The sequence below is a fragment of the Cervus elaphus genome, chromosome 23, assembly GCF_910594005.1.
Source record: "Cervus elaphus chromosome 23, mCerEla1.1, whole genome shotgun sequence".
Classification (NCBI taxonomy): domain Eukaryota; kingdom Metazoa; phylum Chordata; class Mammalia; order Artiodactyla; family Cervidae; genus Cervus; species Cervus elaphus.
In genome coordinates, this window is record NC_057837.1 from 46,563,950 (window position 1) to 46,584,129 (window position 20,180).

Sequence of the window (20,180 nt, forward strand, 5' to 3'; positions counted from 1 at the left end):
GACATATTGAAACGTGCTTTATCACAGGGTCAGGATGATGAAAATCACAGAATACTGGTGAAAGAGATCAGAGAGTTAAATACCTTGTTCACGGATCAGATGATGCAATGTGTAAAGATGTCAGTTCTCCCGAAACTGATACATGAATTTAAGAGAACTCCTATCAAAGCAGTTTGCATAGCAAAGTTTGTGGTAGATACCACAGACATTTCCTAAAATTTATGTGGAGAGGGAAAGGCCCTCAAATAGGCCAAACAACTTTGACAAAGAAGAATAAAGTAGGAGAATCATTCTTTCCAGTGCTAAGTCTTCCTGAGTAGCCACAGTTGTCAACAGTGTGGGTTAGACCCACAGTGCAGTGGAATGGGGTGGGGGACTCAGGCCTATACAAAATGCCCAATTTTTGACCAAGAAGCAAAACCAATTCAGTAGTGATGAAGGGATGATCTTTCCCATAAATCACATTGGAGCAATTGGACATCCGTAGACCAATAATAATAATAATGATGATAATCTAGATCTGAATCCCACACCTTGTACAAAAATTAACTTAGGTCTCATAGATATCAGTGTAAAATGTAAAACGATAAAATGTCTACCAAAAAAAGAGAAATCTTCAAGTCTGATGGTGAAACAAAGTTAATTGAAACTAAAAGCACAATCCCTAAAATGAAGAGTGGGTAAATTGGATTCTTTAAGATGAAAACTTCTGCTCTGTGGAAGACTCTGCAATAGAAAGAGAAGAGGCCCCTGTGTTTGTGGATGTGCATGCCCCCTCCCGACTCTTGACACTTGTCAGAGTGTCTGATACTTGACAAGTGTCAGAGTTAAGTGACAGCATCTGGGCATTACTGGCTAGAGTTACGATTTCAACATAGTGCATGTTTAAAATACATATTATTCTTTCTGGTCATGCCATTAACTAAATGTGTTGAGAAACTTTTTGGTTATTCACATAAACATGAAAATCCAAACCATGTTAATACATATTTTGAGAAATTTTTTTCCACTATACTGAGAACTTAAATAAGTCCTGGTGGTTTTATAATCCTAGAGATTATATTCAAGCCTGGTAGGTAGGCTACAGTCCATGGGTCACAGAGTCAGACATGACTTAGCGACTGAACAACAGCCTTATTTAAAGGATGTTTTATGAAACTCCAATTTCTAAATTTTACGTGGAAAATACAACATAAACCTGAGAAAAATGAGTGATAACTCCAGCAATACATATATTATAGTAACAGAGGAAAACATAATGAACTGTGAAGTGATACTGTATGGTGAGACACGGACCTAGGCTCTGGAAGGACGTGAAGGCCCTGCTGATGGGTTTGCCCTCAATCCTGAGAGTCCTGAGCAGCCTCCTCCAGGCTGCGAGGACGAGGCTGTGCAGTCTCACCACACTCAAGTGGGAGGTCAGTCTGGCTGCGGGTGCGGAGGACTGAGGTCCGGAGCTGTGAGTGGCTGTGTGGGTGATGCAGGGAGAGCTGATAGCATCTGGGATTCGGTGGTGGTGGCAGGGGTGAAAGAGAAGCGCACGGATGCCTAAGAGGTTGGGCTTAAGAGTTTCCTCAGGGTTTCTGATAGCTCCATTATCTGCTGTCTTCCATCTGGCTCCCTGGAGCCATCACGCTCTTGGCTTGCCCTGCCGCCTGCCTGCTGAGCTTGGAATCCTTCCCGCCCAGCTGGAGCAGGAGCCTCGCCTGAGAGCCTAGTGTATCCCTCACAAGTTTGCCCTTGTGATAGATGCCACACAAGTACGTGCTGGGTTTTTAAACTGTGTTTTCTTCCCTACTTCGTGCTTTCTGAGACGTTTCACTTTCTGTGTATTCAATCTTTTCAACTACGGTGAAAGTTAATAGGTGTTATTTACCGATATTTTGTTACTGAGAAAGATGAGACCCAGAGAAATTAGTTGATGTGTGGACCCCCCAGTTTATGTTTAAGGTGAGGAGAGGTCCCCGGTTGCCTACTTCTACTCCCCTGGACAGGTGGGTTCTTGCCAGGACAACAGAATCTATGCAGAAAAGATGATAGACGCTGCTTTCAGCAGCTGGGTGGGCGGGAGAAGGCTGTCAAGGGTGCTCCCTAAGCCTTATAAAGCCATTGGCTTAGGAGAGAGGCATTCTGAAGGTTCCTGACAGCCATAAAATTCCAAACATGGAAATGATTGCTTTGTTAAATAAAGCATTCGTTCCAGCATTAAATAATAAAATAAACTCCTGACACCAAGAATGGAAACCGTCCCTGTTAGGCTGATCTGTTTCCCTGGTGCTGACCCAGCTGCGTGGTGGCTCACATACTACCCTGTGGGGGCACTGCTGGCTCTGCAGGCTTTCCCGTTCTGACCAGAGGCCTGCAGGGCTCCGCAGATTCCCCCGAGTCTGACTGTGCCAGAGTGAAGCCAGGACGGAAGAAGAGAGAGGAGCTGCAGTGTCAGTTTTCCCTTCATTTTCCTAGTACTCAGTCAGGGTTTACCTGAAAACTCTTGACTACAGTATAAATAAGAAAAAGACTTCTTCACGGGCTGGGAAGGAGAATGGTTTCTGAGTCAGTGAGATTCAACCACATGTTGGGGGCTTCACTTGACTTGCATTTTCAGTTGAGATTTTTGACTTGACTGTAAGTCTCTCTTTTCTTTGTTACGGAACACATATGAGAACTTTAATTTCTATTGTTGAAATCCTCAATTTTATGGAACTCCTTTGTCCAGGAATAGTAATATAAATAACTTTTGATAAAGTATTAATAGAAACTGTCTCAAAAAACCACTTTTATTTTCTCTTCACTGAGGTTACAAATGATTTCTGCATTTTTCTGTCTTATATCTTATTCTTGAAAGAGTTAAATGGTATCTTGCGTATCAAAACATGGAAAATAGCTCTTCTGGATTTTGTACGGAAAATTCTCAAGCAAGGCATCCTGCAGCCTGTGTCCTTCAACATTAGCAGCTATATGCTCCTTTTGAAGGAGCAACATGTTGTAGATGTGGCATGTGGAAGTGATCTACACATTTCCTTGATAAAGTGTTCTTTTGGCTTCCAGGTTGAAAGAATATTAATGAACCTGCCATAAACCATGGGATAATCTTTGTAGATTGATAGGTTTTAATAACGTCTTGCTTAGAAATCTGGTGTGGAGCAGGGTTCCTCTGGTAGTGTTTTTGCCTTGAGTTTACAAGTTTCACCCTGAAGACTGTGTGCTCATTACAGATCCAGAGGGAGGAGCAGAGGGGAGGAATAGCCAACTGATCTTTAGCTTAAATGGACGTAAAGTGTAGAGAAACACTTTGTGTTTCCATGGTGACACCATGGCCTTGATTGCAGGTCAACCTCAGGCGGAAACCAAGGAGCTGCTCTGGGTGGGTGGAGTTGTGTGTAAAGCTGGCCAGCCTCGGTCTTTCCTAGAACCTTCTTTAACCCATCTTGCTTCCTTCTCTCGGCCATCTAGGCTTGCAGTTTCTCTCTTCTGTCTCTAGCCACCTACCTATCTTACTGTATTTTCCCAAGATCCTCATTGGTTGAACACAAGATCCCCCTATTTATATAAACTTGTAGTAACTTGGACATAAATAATCTGATGGACCTCTGTCTACCAGATGCTGAAGTAGCCCCACAGTTAAAAATAACTGAACTTTGTGTGTGAAAAAGGAAATGCAGTGAGGACATTTCAGCCCTGATGCCTGGGGCAGGGCGCCTGAGGAACCTGCCCTTGTTGCAGATGCTAGATCCTTTGTGTGACACATGAGCCAGGCTGGTGTCTCACACACTTTAATGATGGAGTAATCCTTGATTTCCCTCTGCCTTTCTCGATGTGGCCACTAAACAGTTAAGTAATCACCAGCCACTTGCCCTGATTTTGAATGCAGTGTCTGTCCAGTCACCATTTGAAGTCACTCTATATGTTGGTGTCTGTGGCTCATTTGTGACTAACTCCATCAACACAGTCCTGGTTTGTGGAACATTGGGGTCACACTCGGTTCTTTAGGACACTGACCCATGAAGGTGTCACAGCCTGGCTTGGAAGGTAAACCACTTGTATGTGTTACAAAAGAAAAAGCAGCCACCCGAAGCCTCATGAGACTTGTGCAGAATTCTGTGTGGCCTGGGGTGTTAGTGAGACAGGGCAGGGATGGGGGCATGGAAACAGGCAGTGGGGTGTGAGGATGTCCTAGTCAGGTGGAGAACTGGGCAGGACATCAGGTAGTGAGAATGCTGACCAGTGATCACATAGTGGAGGCTTGAGGGAAAACTCCAGGTGTGGTTTCTATGGGAAAAGTTTTGGAGTTGGACAAAGGTTGTTTTCTTCTTCAATTTGAGGCCCTGGGCGAGAAACAAATACAATTTGCACCTGGACTCCTTACCTGTAAAATCAGTGGTTATAAGGATTAAAAGAGATTACTTAGGACATGTAGGAGGGGGCTCAGTAGTTTATATTTCTGGCTTTGCAGGCTGCACAGTGTGTGTTGTGGTGCTTACCAGGGAGCATGACTGTGTGCCAGTAAAACTTTATTTCCAAAAACAACTCACAGACTGGATTTGTAGTTAGCCAACCTGTGATTTAGATAAAATTCATGGGGTGTGGAAGTCATTCAGTAAATAGTGTCTCCCTTTCCCTCTGCTTGGTTTGGAGAGATGATAGCACCCTGGGATTCCCGAGTTGTGTCTGCAGTTTCTCCGAGCTGACTGCTTAGTGCCAGCATGTAGTAGTGGAGCTAAAATAGAACACCTGTGTGGAAGTCCTGACTCCGCCTCCCACTTACCTTTCTGAGTCTGTGGGATTAGGAACCTGTGTGGAGGCCTCTGTGAGGCTGACCTTAACATTTCCCCTTTAAAAAGTGCCTGTTTTTCTTTGGGCCAAGATCTTTAACATCTGGAGCTTTCCAGAGTGAGGGTGAAGAGTCAGTGTCCTCTAAGGTGTCCTGTAAGGTTGGCTTCAAGGGAGGGGACCTCTGCCCCTCTCCCCGCCTCCCGTCCCCACGTACTTAAATGTTCATCTGGGAAATTTTTAGAACTTGAGCTAAACTTTGTCTTTGAATCTTTCTCCTAGCTTGTTTAAGTGGCTGAGGATCAAGTATGTGTCTGCCTTTACTAGTGGGATTTTTCTCTTCCCTACAGACCATTCTTTTTATTTTTTTCCCTACAGATCATTCTTGTGTAGCCTTTTTTCTCCCACTAAGAGAAGATCCTTTAACATTTTTTTAGGGTAGGTTCAGTATTGATGAACTCCTTCAGTTTTTGTTTCTCTGAGACGTTTGTGTGTGTTTTTTTTTTTTAAATCTTTTATTCGATTCTGAATGATAGTCTTGCTAGGTAGAGTATTGTAAGTTGCAAAAGTTTTTACCTTTCAGCACTTGATACGTATCATGCTACTCCCTTCTGGCCTGCAGAGTTTCTGCTGAAAAATCAGCTGATAGCCATGTGGGGGTTCCCTTGAATGGGACTCATGTTTTCCTCTTGCTGCCTTTGGAATCCTCTTTTTCTGTAACTTTCACCTTGTTGATTATGACTTGTCTTGGTGTGGGTCTCTACGTTCATCTCATTTGGGATGGGACCCTCCATGCTTCTTCTTCCTGGATATGTTTCCTTTTTCAGTTTTGGGAAGTTTCCAGCCATAATTTCATCAGATACATATTTTACCCTCTTCTCTGTCTCTTCTCCTTCTGGAACCTCTGTAACCTGGTGGTTAATATGCTTGATGTTGTTCCAGAGGCCATTTAAACTGTTCTCATTTTTAAATTTGCCTTTCTTTTTACTGTTCTTATAATGTATGATTTGCATTCTTCTGTCTTCCAGATCACTTATGTGTTCCTCTGTATCACCTAATCTTCTTTTCTTTCCTTCTGGTGTGTTTCTCATTTCACTTACTGTATTCTTCAGTTCTGACTGATTCTTTTTTTAAAAAAATATTTTCTAGTTTCTTGTTAAAATTCTCACTGTGTTCATTTGTTTCTTTCCCAAGTTTAGTTAGGATTCTTATTGCTGATGCTTTGAATTCTTTATCTGTTAAACTGTTTATTTTTGCTTCATTACTTGTTGTGAGCACAAGTCATATCTTCCCAGGGTGTGCTGACAGCTCTGGCCTTGGTAGGAGGAGGGGCTGGAGGTGGAAGGGCGAGGCCTGGAGCCCCATGTGAGCTGGGCTTCCCCTCTGCTTCCCTCTGCTTGGTGACATCACCACCCTGTCGAGTGGGCAGGGTCCCAGGTTGCTGGAGCAGAAGTCCTGAGGGTTAGGTCTGAGCCCCCTCTGTTCCCTTTAAGTGTATGTTTCCCCCGTCCCGGCACCAGGCCCCTCATCCCAGCAATGCTGAATCAGGAGGTGCCTGTGTGGGCTCTCAGCAGAGTTGAGGGGTTCAGCCCCAGACAGAGGTTGGGGCTGACTTACCACCTGTGTGAGCACCAGCAGTGGTGGCCACCACCCTGCTCAGTCACTGCTTCGGGTCTGCACCACTCTGAGTCTCATTGCCAGACCTTCTCCCCATTGAGAAGGAGGCGGGACTGGGCTCAGGTTGTGAAAAATGGGCAGTGGCTAGAGCAGCCTTCAGTTGCCGGCTGTGCTGCTCACCATGGAGCCCAGGCTTCCCACAGCCCTCCTGCTAGTCCACAGGCCCACCAGCCAGCCAGGGTGTTCGTCTTCCTGTCAGACCCCAGGACCAGGGCGCCGATCTGTGGCTGAACTGCCTGCTCCTCAGGGCAGAGCTCCATCCCTGTGACCTTCCCGTTCTATGGAGTTGTTCCCTGGTACACAGGTCCTCATCTGATCACTTCTTTTCCCTTCCTACCCTGTTCCATGTGGATTGATCTTACAGCCTCAGTTGTACTGCAGTCTTTCTGCCAGTCTCTGGTTAGTTTTCAGTGAGAATTGCGCCACTTGGAGATCTATTTTAGAATTTTCATGGTGGGAGATGAGCTCAACATCTTCCTACTCTGCAGTCTTGATCTCCTCCTCACAACTGAGCTGAACTCTGGGTGAAGAACAAGCCGGAAGGGGCTAGTTCACCAGGTTAGGACTCGATGGCAGGACTGTGCGGAGCACCTGTGAGATTGGCTGGGAGGGGAGGGACTGAGGGAAACACCAGGTAAAGAATAGGTACCTGCCATGCTCAGGTGACCTTCTGGCAGGCCAGTATGTGATTTTCCCATCAACATCCTCACGCAAGTGCTCTGTCCCCTGCCACATGCTTACATTTTCCTCTGGGCATTCTCTCTGCTGGAGGGAGCAAGCTGGTTTTGAGTTTATAAAATGCTGAGCAGCAGCACAGTTAGCACAGAAACTAGCATTCTTACAGGCTTATTGTCTTCAACGAGTGGTCGGTTTGTTTTAGCATCAAAATTGCTCAATAGTCAATGGGGGATAGTTCTTCCTATATATCTGTGTTGTTTACAGCTCTGTGCACACAGACTAGTCGTGAGTTCTGTGGGCCGGAGTGGACTGCTGGGAGCAGTGGTGGCCCAGGCGGTTCTTGGCCCAGGGTGCCTCTGGGTTGATCAGACGTAGCAAGCATCACCACCCGGAAGAGCAGGCTTCGCAACTTGTGTGTGACTCACAACAGCTTTTCATTTGTTTGCTGTGTTTTTGTTAAAACTTTAATATTTAGCTGTTTTAGGAATGATGGTATGGTCAGAATATTAGGGTGAAAATGAAGAGCTTCAGAAAAATCCAGTGGCACAAATCAGCATGTGAGGTGTGTCCGAGCTTGCAATTGGGAAAGGTTGTCGCCTGTCGTAAGGTTATCGTCCCGCGTACTTGGCAACCTAGCAGCAATCCTTGAATCTCTGGCTTTAGCAATTTAATTCTTGTTTGTACTGTAAACATCTTATTCATGTATTTGGATTCCATAGGTTGTATGTCCTCTTTATTTGTTTTTATCTACCTTTTTTTTTTTTTTGGCTTTAGACACTTATTTTCTTTTTTTTTTTTCAAGTACCATATTTTCCATATTTCTTTTTTTTTTTTTTTTTTTTTTTTATTAGTTGGAGGCTAATTATGTCACAGCATTTCAGTGGGTTGTCATACATTGATATGAATCAGCCATAGAGTTACACGTATTCCCCATCCCGATCCCCCCTCCCACCTCCCTCTCCACCCGATTCTTCTGGGTCTTCCCAGTGCACCAGGCCCGAGCACTTGTCTCATGCATCCCACCTGGGCTGGTGATCTGTTTCACCATAGATAGTATACATGCTGTTCTTTTGAAATATCCCACCCTCACCTTCTCCCACAGAGTTCAAAAGTCTGTTCTGTATTTCTGTGTCTCTTTTTCTGTTTTGCATATAGGGTTATCGTTACCATCTTTCTAAATTCCATGTATATGTGTTAGTATGCTGTAATGTTCTTTATCTTTCTGGCTTACTTCACTCTGTATAAGGGGCTCCAGTTTCATCCATCTCATTAGGACTGATTCAAATGAATTCTTTTTAACAGCTGAGTAATATTCCATGGTGTATATGTACCACAGCTTCCTTATCCATTCGTCTGCTGATGGGCATCTAGATTGCTTCCATGTCCTGGCTATTATAAACAGTGCTGCGATGAACATTGGGGTGCACGTGTCTCTTTCAGATCTGGTTTCCTCAGTGTGTATGCCCAGAAGTGGGATTGCTGGGTCATATGGCAGTTCTATTTCCAGTTTTTTAAGAAATCTCCACACTGTTTTCCATAGCGGCTGTACTAGTTTGCATTCCCACTAACAGTGTAAGAGGGTTCCCTTTTCTCCACACCCTCTCCAGCATTTATTGCTTGTAGACTTTTGGATAGCAGCCATCCTGACTGGCGTGTAATGGTACCTCATTGTGGTTTTGATTTGCATTTCTCTGATAATGAGTGATGTTGAGCATCTTTTCATGTGTTTGTTAGCCATCTGTATGTCTTCTTTGGAGAAATGTCTGTTTAGTTCTTTGGCCCATTTTTGATTGGGTCATTTATTTTTCTGGAATTGAGCTGCAGGAGTTGCTTGTATATTTTTGAGATTAATCCTTTGTCTGTTTCTTCATTTGCTATTATTTTCTCCCAATCTGAGGGCTGTCTTTTCACCTTACTTATAGTTTCCTTTGTAGTGCAAAAGCTTTTAAGTTTCATTAGGTCCCATTTGTTTAGTTTTGCTTTTATTTCCAGTATTCTGGGAGGTGGGTCATAGAGGATCCTGCTGTGATTCATGTCGGAGAGTGTTTTGCCTATGTTCTCCTCTAGGAGTTTTATAGTTTCTGGTCTTACATTTAGATCTTTAATCCATTTTGAGTTTATTTTTGTGTATGGTGTTAGAAAGTGTTCTAGTTTCATTCTTTTACAAGTGGTTGACCAGTTTTCCCAGCACCACTTGTTAAAGAGGTTGTCTTTTTTCCATTGTATATCCTTGCCTCCTTTGTCAAAGATAAGGTGTCCATAGGTTCGTGGATTTATCTCTGGGCTTTCTATTCTGTTCCATTGATCTATATTTCTGTCTTTGTGCCAGTACCATACTGTCTTGATGACTGTGGCTTTGTAGTAGCGTCTGAAGTCAGGCAGGTTGATTCCTCCAGTTCCATTCTTCTTTCTCAAGATTACTTTGGCTATTTGAGGTTTTTTGTATTTCCATACAAATTGTGAAATTATTTGTTCTAGTTCTGTGAAAAATACCGTTGGTAGCTTGATAGGGATTGCATTGAATCTATAGCTTATTTTCAAAACTACCTTAGCAGTGTATAGTCCTTGGAACTGACATGTCTGATAAGTTAAAAAAAAAAATCTCCTTAACAAAGGAAGATGCTCATTATTGGTGGTTTTGGCCAGCTCTCACTGGGGTAGACACCTGCAGAATCCGTTGTTGATTAAGTTAATGAGCGCTATATAGATCAGGGAAGTTTCCTGCCCTGCAGATATGAGTAAGATAATCTTAATTCTGGACTCCATCAGAGCCAAAACCTTGTGAGAAGGGGCTGGAGACCAGTGTGTGCATGCGCTGTAAAGGATTTTATGTAACTTAAATGAGTGTTTGCAAGCAGTAGAAAAGTCAAGGTGAATGATGTAAAGTGCTTTCTTCTTAAATTATAAGGAAACAGAAGACACCTACATGTGTGACTGTGTCTTCTTAGTTAAGTGCTTAGCTCTACCAGTGAAAGCATTCTGAACTCCCCTTTCCTTCTCTTACAGGTGACATCACACAAAAAGGATATGAGAAGAAGAGATCGAAATTGATTGGAGCCTACCTGCCCCAGCCTCCGAGTATGTAAACCTTGCTGAGTAGCATAAGGTGTCCAGTTTTAAGAGTTAACTGCAACTCCTGAGAGAACAGCTGAGCACCAGTCCTCCCCCAGTCCCCAGACTGCATGCGGATCAGGCCCTTGAGGTGGCACCAGCCCCATCCCACTCCTTTGTGTGACTGCAGCATATTTTGTGAATTCAGAAGACGCATAGGAGTTTTCTGTGAAGGTGCCAGATAACTGTAATAGGTATTCATCCACAGAGGAAAGTAATATGTTTGATTACTTTAAAATACTCTAATCATAAAAAATACGAGAACGTTTGTGGTTTAAACATGGATTTTGACTTAGTTAAAATTATTGATAATGGTTTAAGTTAATCAACAGTTTTTGTTGACTTCATTGGTGGGGGTTCGGGAGGCAAATCTAGAAAATGATGTAACATCCTGCCTGGGATTTTGAAATCATAAAGGTTGGTTGGTTGTTTTTTGAAACATGATTGTCTGCATTATGAATTCTCAACCAAGTACAAGTTCTGTTTCATTCTGTGGTTTTCACACATGCAAGTATGTAGGATTCTACACTTGAGCTGGTTCTGTACATTTCAGGGAAAGGAGGGAGACCCTGGGCTGCAGGTGTAACACCTCTGTTCTGAGGGCAACCTTGAGAATTTTCTGGGCATCAGGAAGGGCTCAATACTAACACAAGTCCTCCAGGAGGTAGGACAGCAACAGAAATGGACTCTACAGTGTTCACTGTTGGAGCAGGTATAGAGCCATGCTGAGATGTTCCAGCTAGAAGAGCTTCAATTCCACATGTGTAGGCCTTTTGGCTCTCTGGGCTGTGACATGGCCTCCAGTGTTGGGGGCGAGGAGGAGTGTCCTCACCTGCGGCTCACCTTCCAGGACATTTGTGTTGAGTGTGCTGCTTTTTTAGCCTTGTTTGATTTTATGTGGTTTCTTTCTTTCCTTGGAGATTAAGAAAGTTAATGTAAAGATTGGCTGGCTGTGCAGGGCTGCCTTAGCTGGCGACCTGAGTTTTCTTGCTCTTTGGTCTGTAAAAGGAAGGAGCTGTGCGCTGTCTGAGTGGATGGAAGAGCAGTGTGTTGTCCGGCTGACCCTGTGTGTGAGAGTTTTAGAGGACACACGGGGGCAGACGACTAGATGTGGTCTCCCCGCTTTCCTTCTCATCCTCCAGCAGAACTGCTGGGATGACTTCCTATCTGCAGGTGGCCCTTCGTGGTTTTGGAGGAAGGCTGGTGGGGAGGCGGTAGGTCCTTGTGTTGCTAGATTTTATTTTCTGTGCCTTGCCAAACAAAAGTGAAACAGAAGCAGTTCTGTGTATGCCCAGGAGATGGCTCTGGGAGATGGAGCCTCTACAGTCCCAGGACGAGGCTGACCCATACTGCTGGGTGCTGAGGGTGGCCCTGTGTGACATGGTCCCCTTGGTGTTTTTTGTGCTGTTCTGCATGGGGTCGGCAGCTCTGCTCGGCGCTGTAACAAATTTAAAAAAAACTAAAGTTTGAATTAATTAGTTTTTTTTCAACTTGTTACAGCAGCGAATGGAGCTGCCGTGGTCCGGTGTAGACTGCAGCACAGTGAAGGAGCCCCGAGAAGAATGCTGCAGGCTGGCAACATCGGGGTGTGTGACATCCGAGACGCCGCGGTCAGAGAGCGGGCGGCCAGCACCGCAGGAAACCGGCCACTGTTTTACTTTCGTTTCGGTGAGCGCACTTAACTGAGAGAGATCCCATGGCAGGGCACATTTGCAATGGACTGTTTGCCTGATGCCATTATAAATAGAAGTGTAGGGCTCAGCCTTGGGGGAACCTAGGAGGTCATGTTTCTCAGCCCCGTCCTCCATTTCAGCTCATTCAGCTTACCGAGCTCCTCAGGCACAGAGCTTGTCACAGGCTGTGAACCATGATTATCCTGCTGATTCAGGGCCCAGGTCTAGTGTTTTCTATTAAAATATAATACTCAGTTTTTGCAGCCATATTTTCGCAGTTGGGGCACCACTTACAAAACACTTAGGAAAGAAGAATCCATGACGGATCATACTGTTTTTCTTAAAATTATTGATCTTCACTGACCTTGTCTCATTGTCAGAGACTTGGGTGAGGATGAGCTCTAGTGTACCCTGGCCCTTGAGATCTGTTTCAGGGAGTGAGGTCTATAGCTCCATTAAGGTAGTCTCCAGAGGGCAGACTCCAGAGGACAGTCACGGAGTTTTGAAATTGAAAAACTGAACCGGTTCATCAGAGTCATGATTCTTCTATTCAGAGGTCAAAATTATTTAAGTGAACAGTATTTTGAATATAAGAAGCCCAGAAAGATGAGTTCAGTGCACCTTTTAGTATAATAAGGAATAAGCATAAACTCAAATAAAAGACCTTGTTTGAGAATCATGTACAGATAATAAGCTGTGTGTCACAGTTGATCCCCAGGATCTTAGACGAGGACACACAGCCTGGTCTCCCCTCTGTGCCTCTGCTCTCCTCTCTAGGCCAGCTTGTTAACAGGCATGAGGCATGTCCTTGTGGGCAAAAGAGGAGCATTGATGGACAGGTGGCAGACTTGGGCCTTAGCTGCCGGGCCCCGTCACAGTTTCTGTTTGCCTCCCGCACTTATGGATGTGTGAGGCTGAGAGTGCTGCTGGGGAACGCTGCTCCCTGGGCCTCCTGCCATACCATCCCCAACCGGGAAGGAGAAAGCAGGTTCACTGGGGATGCTGGGGTCAGGAAGCTGGATGCCCGGGTAGTTGTACAGTTCTTATGCTGATTTGAATGCTGAGAAGTTGCCCTGGGTGAACAGTCACTCTGTACACAACTGCCTCTGGGGAGCAGTAAGGAGAGTGCGCAGCTCTGCATCAGAGGGTTCTTTCTTGACTAGGTCAGCCTTAGAAATGACACTTTTGGTGTAGGATCTTCATGAGAAACATCTTGTTTTCCTTTTCAGTTACCCTTATCCTGCTTTACACTTTTCTAAAGAGAGTTTGCATTTGGATGAACTTTCCCTTTTTCCCTTTTTTTATGTTATTTTTATTTATCAGAGAAAAAGACTCCTCTAGAAAGTACTCTAAAGATATTTCAAAGTTCTTTGGGATCTGTGGGATATTTCAAAGATCCCAAATTTGGGGAATTTGTTTAGGACACATGATTGTGGATTAGGATGGCTTATGCAGCTTTGAGCAAGAGATGCACCCTGAGTCTGAGCTCCCGTGCATTACCCCATCCCAGGGAAAAGTGCTGGGGAAGCAGGTTTTCCCTGGTTTTCTTCCCAGAAGTGAGTGACCGGGGAACCCAGTCAAAGGTATATTGACTTCAGGGAGCATGGTGTTGAGTGCTCACCTAAAACTAGATGAGGAAAAGGGTCCAGAGCTAGAAAGAAAAAAAAAAATTACGTGTTTAATCAAGTAATGGGTCAAAATATATTAAAAGTCATCATCAAAGAGAAAATGTTATTCAGGAGATATTATTTGGTACTAATGCTCTTGGAGTTTTTCAGCTATGTATTCTTTTGTTAGTCTCTGAACCTGCTAAAATTTGTAAAATTAGAAGACAGAATCCACTTTCTACAACTCTGTTCAGGGATATCTTAATAAGATGGTGTCAGCTTCTATAAGTGAGTCTTCACTGCTTTCATGGCAAGGTCATGGTGATGTGAAGTAGTAAAATTCCATCATTACCATAAATAGTGAAATCTTCCTTGACCAGATGTAGTCCCTCTGTTGTCATGATGTGTGTATTGGCTGAGTATTACTTTCTTCATGATTGGCATCCAGTGTTTCTGAGCAGTGGGTGACTTGTGTGAATCCAGTCTTCTCCAGGCCCAGCTTGCCTTTCCTCCAGCAGCAAGTGGCTTGTGCTCTGTTAGAGGGACCTACTGTGACTGCATTGTTGTGAAAACCTTGGTGAGTTCGGCTGCTGGGACCAGAGGGCAGGTCTGTTTCCCTCCTGGCCTCTGGGAATCTGCCTTGGGGTCCACATGGACTGCCTCCTCAGGGAGGAACCTCTCTAGGTTGGGGTGAGTTTATCGTCCGTCTATGTTCCACTAGAGAAGGATGGCCCCACTGGGAGTGTGGACTTGTCTGCATCAGAAGGGCTTCACATGCAGCTGCCTGTCCTCCCTCCAACTCCCCAGTCTGCATCCCATGTCACACTGTCGGCACATGCTTGTGTCCTCTGCCTGTACCTGCGCACCTCTTAAAGCTCAGTTCAAGTGTCACTTCGGCAAGGATTCCTTCCCTGCTCCCTGAGGTTAGGACAGGCCGTTGTGTTTCATATGCTATAGGAAATGCAGCTTCCCGGCACTGCTGTGCCTGATTGGTTCTGCTTCTTGGTGTTCACACCCGCGCTGCCCCAGTGTCAGGTACACCGGTGGTCTGTTGTCAGACCTGCTGCGCTGCTCTGGTGCCTAGGGCACCATTGGTCTGTTTTTACCCTGCTGGAGAGTCCTGTTCCCCAGAGTGCAGCCTTCCCTCCCTGGGCACAGCAGTGAGCTGCCCCTCTGACCTGCTTTGTAGGGACCCAGGGCTGATCCTGGGGGCCTTCCTGGGCCATGCCACCTGTTCATGATGGATGGGGTGTAGTGTGCAAGGTTAAATACCGAAGAGAAATACGAATAGTTAAATCGGGATGGCCTGTGACTTAGCATGAATTCTTTCCAGACTGAGTTGCTCCAGGAAAGGAACTTTCATCACTAGAGGTAATGACTTGTATCCTAGGTATGCTGTGGTCATGATCTTGATACACAACTTGGTGCCTAAGTTGTCTAAAGCGTATTCTTATTTTATCATACACAGCTGCTGACTAGATAGATAGATGGATGGTTTTCTTGTTTTTTTTTTGATGGCTTTGAACCAATCAGGTTCCTTCCCCAGACACCAGTAGTTACTTAGGAACAGCCGATCCTCCATGGAAGGGAGGGCAGGGGACAGCGAGAGTGTAGTTATCCCCTGGACCAGGCTCATATGGATTTTTATGGACAGTCTATAAGGAAAATGAAACTTGAAGCCACAGTCTTGAAGACATACGCTTGTTGCCTCCGAAGTTGCCTCACTGCTGAGCAAAGCCAAGTGCTGGGATGTGGGGATGAGACACAGTTGCAGCACAGTGGGTAGGGGCTCTCTTGAACCCTTATGGCTCCAGGTCCTCTACACTCTTCCAGTCGTGAAAGTGAAAGTTGCTCAGTTGTGTCCGACTCTCTGTGACCCCATGTACTACTGTACATGTGACCCCATGTACAACTGTAGTACAGGTAAGAAATCCACTCCTTTCATTTCATACTGACTCAAGTCAGAACAGCGCAAGACAGACAGAAGCTTCACTATTACCACTGAAACATCTCCCCAACCATGCGGGCCTAATTCTTACATTGCTGTCACCCTTGAGTCTATTTTACCCTCCACCAGCATAAAGCCTTGCCATAAATCAGTATAAATTTGCTAACCATTTTTCTCTTGATGTTTAATTTGCATATGGATTCATGCCTTGAAAGGGGCTTCCCTGATGGCTCAGTTGGTAAAGAATCCACCTGCAGTGCAGGAGACCCTAGTTCAATTCCTGGGTTGGGAAGATTCACTGGAGAAGGGATAGGCTACCCACTCCAGTATTCTTGGGCTTCTCTTCTGGCTCAGCAGGTAAAGAATCCACCTGCAATGTGGGCAACCTGGGTTCAATCCCTGGGTTGGGAAGACCCCTGGAGAAGGGAAAGGCTATCTGCTCCAGTATTCTGGCCTGGAGAATTACATGGACTGTATGTATAATCCATGGGATTGCGAAGAGTCAGACACAACTGAGCGACTTCCACGTCACTCTGTTGTGGGAAGCAAAGTATAATTATGTGCTAGAAGAAAATGGGAGGATTCAAAACTTGCCAGTGTACAAATATGGAAAGATCCTTGGCAATTTTACCAACTATCTAGTGCATATTTTCACTTAAGTGAGAGCCCTTGGCATGCCCAGTGAGGTTGCAGGACGCTGAGATCCATGAATGCTGTAGGTGGGGAGCGGAGAGCCTTGAGTCACCATGAGGGTCCTGGGAGTAACAGTCACTCTGTATCTATGTCTGCACCCCAGCACGTGTGGGAACCGAGGTTCAGAGGTTCAGTGATTTGTCTGTAGTTAGTGGAAATAAAATCTTTGTTTTATTTTACATGTCCTTCATGATTCCTTTTATTTTTTTTCATGATTCCTTTTAAAGCTGTTGAAAACCAAGGTGTTTTTTTAGTGTTTTTCTCTATCTGAATTTATATAAATACTTACTTTTTATAGAACATTTAATATTCTGAGCAACTGTATGGTGTCTGTACAGCAGGTTTTCTGGTCTGTAGTGCACCATTGTGTCATGGTGAATGGACCAGCCCCTATAGGCCTTATTCTTAGGATTACTGTGATTTCTAGTGTCTGGTTTACCATAGTGTTAATAAAATGACTGCATTTATTTAATAATCTGAAATTGGTGGATTGTTTAGGTGCCAGAACTGTGCTGTTAGGGTTTTCTTTGAGGAGCCTTTTTTAATTGAAGTATAGTTGTTTTACATTGTTAAGTTAGTTTCAGGGAACCTTTCTTAAACATATATTGAAAGTAATGACATTCTAATTTTAAAAAAAGGCTTATTTCTCGGCTTTCTACCCCTTGAGCTCAAACAAAGTTTTCAGCTCTGCAGAGGAAAAAGCATCTGGAGGAGTGAGTGGTGATAAGCAGGTCAAGAACTTGGGAACAGCAACCATTTCTCTGTGACAGGAACCTGGAGGCAGGAGTGGGAGGTGGCTCATGAGGAGCGTGAGGTGGAGAGAGGCTGGCAGTCAGGGAAGGAGCCTGGGCCTCGGCTCTGGGGTCCACAGGGTGCAGAGGCATGAACCAGGCATAGCCTGGTTGGATTGCAGAGAGACTGACGTTCATGGCTGCGGTGGCCCTGGGGGTGGAGAGGGTGCCTGGAGCAGCAGGTGGCATCTGACTGTGAAGGGTCAGGGCAGTGAACTTTTAACCTTGAGGATAAAGTTCAGGGTGGGGAAGAAAGGAGCCATGAAGGATGAGGGTGTCTGCGAATGGGCTGGAGATGTGCCACATGCATAAATGGAAGTCCCAGGAGGGTGCACACTCCGAGGCGTGGACAGCTGTGTTTTACTCTCTCCTGTGCTGTCCTTTTGTTTCCTCTTTTCCTCTCATGCATCTCTGCTCTCCCCCTCTGATGAAGAGTTTTATTTAGAGTCCCATTGCAATTCTAGATGGAACAAAAACTCACTGACTTGTGTATGAATTGATGTGTTGCAGCCCTCTGCATGAGCCTTAAATGTTTTACTTACTGGTTCAACAGTGCTTCCTGAGTTCCTTCTGTGAGCCAGGGACAGCACTCAGCTGCAGGCAGACAGCCAGACAGTTGTTGCCTTTTCTGGACTCTTAATGTGCCTGTTAAGAGTCCCTTAATGTGTCCAAAGTGAGGATCCATGCACACACCTTAGTCACACCACCTCAGCAGCTTTCAGCTGCTCTGAGTTTGTTACTGGGTAACAGTCTGGAATTGTAGTAGTTCCCATCTCTCTTTATAAGACTGCTGGTTGAACAGTAGTTTTGTGGTGAGATCACAAAAATACCTCTTCCCAGATGCAGAGTACCAGCTGGACTTGGTCTGTGTGACAAGTGACCACTGCATCTGGAGTGCAGCACTGAACAGAAGGGAGCCTCTGCTTCAGGGCCCTGGCCTTTGCCTGGCTTTGAGTGCACCAGGAAGGGGTGCCCATCATACATGGATGGGCACTGCTGGAGTGGCACAGACACAGTTCTGGGCCTTCGATTGCTCCCAGTGAAATGGCAGAAGCCTGTCTCATACAACTGTGTTAATAATTTAGTAAATATACAGTGCTTACACCAGTGCTGTAAAGCATTGGCTATACCTGTCAGTGCTGCCTAAAGATGGGAAACTGAGGCCCAGGGTCACAGACTATGCCAGCAGCAGGTTGGGGCACCATCTTCAGAGCATGGCATTGTCCAGATGCATTGCCCTCAGTTCATGTGGGATCTGAAGCAAGTAGTGCTTGATCAGTGTTTGTGGGAGAAGAGATCCAGTCTTGATCTCTGTCATGTTTTTACCTGGGAAGAATGTTTTTTTGTTATCCACCTTGCGTTGCATGTTTCTGGACAGTTACCCTACTTTTCTTGGGACTCCCTCCCTTCTATCGAAGACATACTGGCCATATTGGGCTGTCCCAAGAGCTAGGTTTCAGGGATGCCTGAGCGTGAGACCTCAGCAGTGCTGAATACTAGGCTGTAACTATGTGTTTTACTGATTATTTGTGATTACTCTTGCTGGGAAACAGCCCATCCCACCAGGAGCATGTGGTCAGCTCCTCTTACGATGGGTCACAGGCAAGATCCCTTGGTTACTGCCCCATGTTCTCCTGTGTACCAGGTCATTCTAATTTGGAGTTGCTTTTTTGACTGAAGTACGTTTAAGCTACCTCAAATTTCATTCACAGTGAGGTCAGGTAAAAACCAATATTTGAAATATGCACACTTATATTTTAATCTCTTTTAATGTCCTGAGGCTGGTGAATTATTGAAGCTATTCTCATTTTGTCTAATTTATTCATTTTCTTTTAAAAACTTTTAAAACCTTGGGTTGTAAACTCTTATTTTTCTGCCTTTGAGAGTAAATATTCACAATGCTATATGCAAACTTAGCTTTCTGAAGACAGAAGTATAGGGTCCATAGCAGGTGAGCCCTAAGTTACATGTTGTATAGCTGGTTTGATTTAGAAAAGGCAGAGGAACCAGAAATCAAATTGCCAACATCCATTGGATCGTAGAAAAAGCAAGAGAATTTCAGAAAAACATCTGCTTCATTGACTACGATAAAGCTTTTGACTGTGTGGATCACAACAAACTGTGGAAAATTCTTCAAGAGATGGGAATACGAGACCACCTTACCTGCCTTCTGAGAAATCTATGTAGGTCAAGAAGCAACAGTTAGAACTGGACATGGAACAACAGACTGGTTCCAAATTGGGGAAGGAGTATGTCAGGACTGTATATTGTCACACTGCTTATTTAACTTATATGCAGAGTACACCATGCGAAATGTCGGGCTGGATGAAGCACAAGCTGGAATCAAGATTGCTGGGAGAAATATCAATAACCTCAGATATGCAGATAACAGCACCCTTATGGTAGAAAGTGAAGAGGAACTGAAGAGCCTCTTGATGAAAGTGAAAGAGGACAGTGAAAAAGTTGGCTTAAAACTCAACATTCAGAAAACTAAGATCATGGCATCTGGTCCCATCACTTCATGGGAAATAGACAGGGAAAGCACTGGAAACAGTGAGAGACTTTATTTTCTTGGGCTCCAAAATCACAGCAGATGGTGATTGTGGCCATGAAATTAAAAGATGCTTGTTCCTTGGAAGAGAAGCTATGCCAAAGTTGGACAGCATATTAAAAAGCAGAGGCATTACTTTACCAACAAAGGTCTGTCTAATCAAAGCTATGGTTTTTCCAGAAGTTCATGTATGGGTGTGAGAGTTGGACCATAAAGAAAGCTGATCGCCAAAAAAATTGATGCTTTTGAACTGTGGTGTTGGAGAAGACTCTTGAGAGTCCCTTGGACTGCAAGGAGATCCAACCAGTCAATCCTAAAGGAAATCAGTCCTGAATATTCATTGGAAGGACTGATGCTGAAGCTGAAGTTTCAATCCTTAGGACACCTGTTGTGAAGAACTGACTCATTGGAAAAGACCCTGATGCTAGGAAGGATTGAAGGCAGGATGAGAACGGGACGACAGAGGATGAGATGGTAGGATGGCATCATGGACTCAATGGATATGAATTTGGGCAAGCTCTGGGAGTTGGTGATGGACAAGGAAGCCTGGTGCGTTGCAGTCCATGGGGTTGCAAAGAGTCGGATATGACTAAGCAACTGAACTGATAGTTGGTCTGCAGGTGCTGTGACTGCACTTCCCAGAGGAGGGATATGGCCACCTATGGACCTGGAAGGTCAAGG

At 44.8% G+C, this 20,180-nt stretch overlaps 1 protein-coding gene across 1 annotated transcript in view; it reads left to right on the forward strand.

Annotated features, from left to right (window-relative positions):
* Positions 1-20,180, forward strand: part of DIP2C (disco interacting protein 2 homolog C) — a 297,423-nt gene that overhangs the window by 146,789 nt on the left and 130,454 nt on the right. The window contains 2 exon segments of the mRNA XM_043885135.1: positions 10,132-10,203; positions 11,737-11,904. Coding sequence (XP_043741070.1) covers positions 10,132-10,203; positions 11,737-11,904 — 240 coding nt within the window.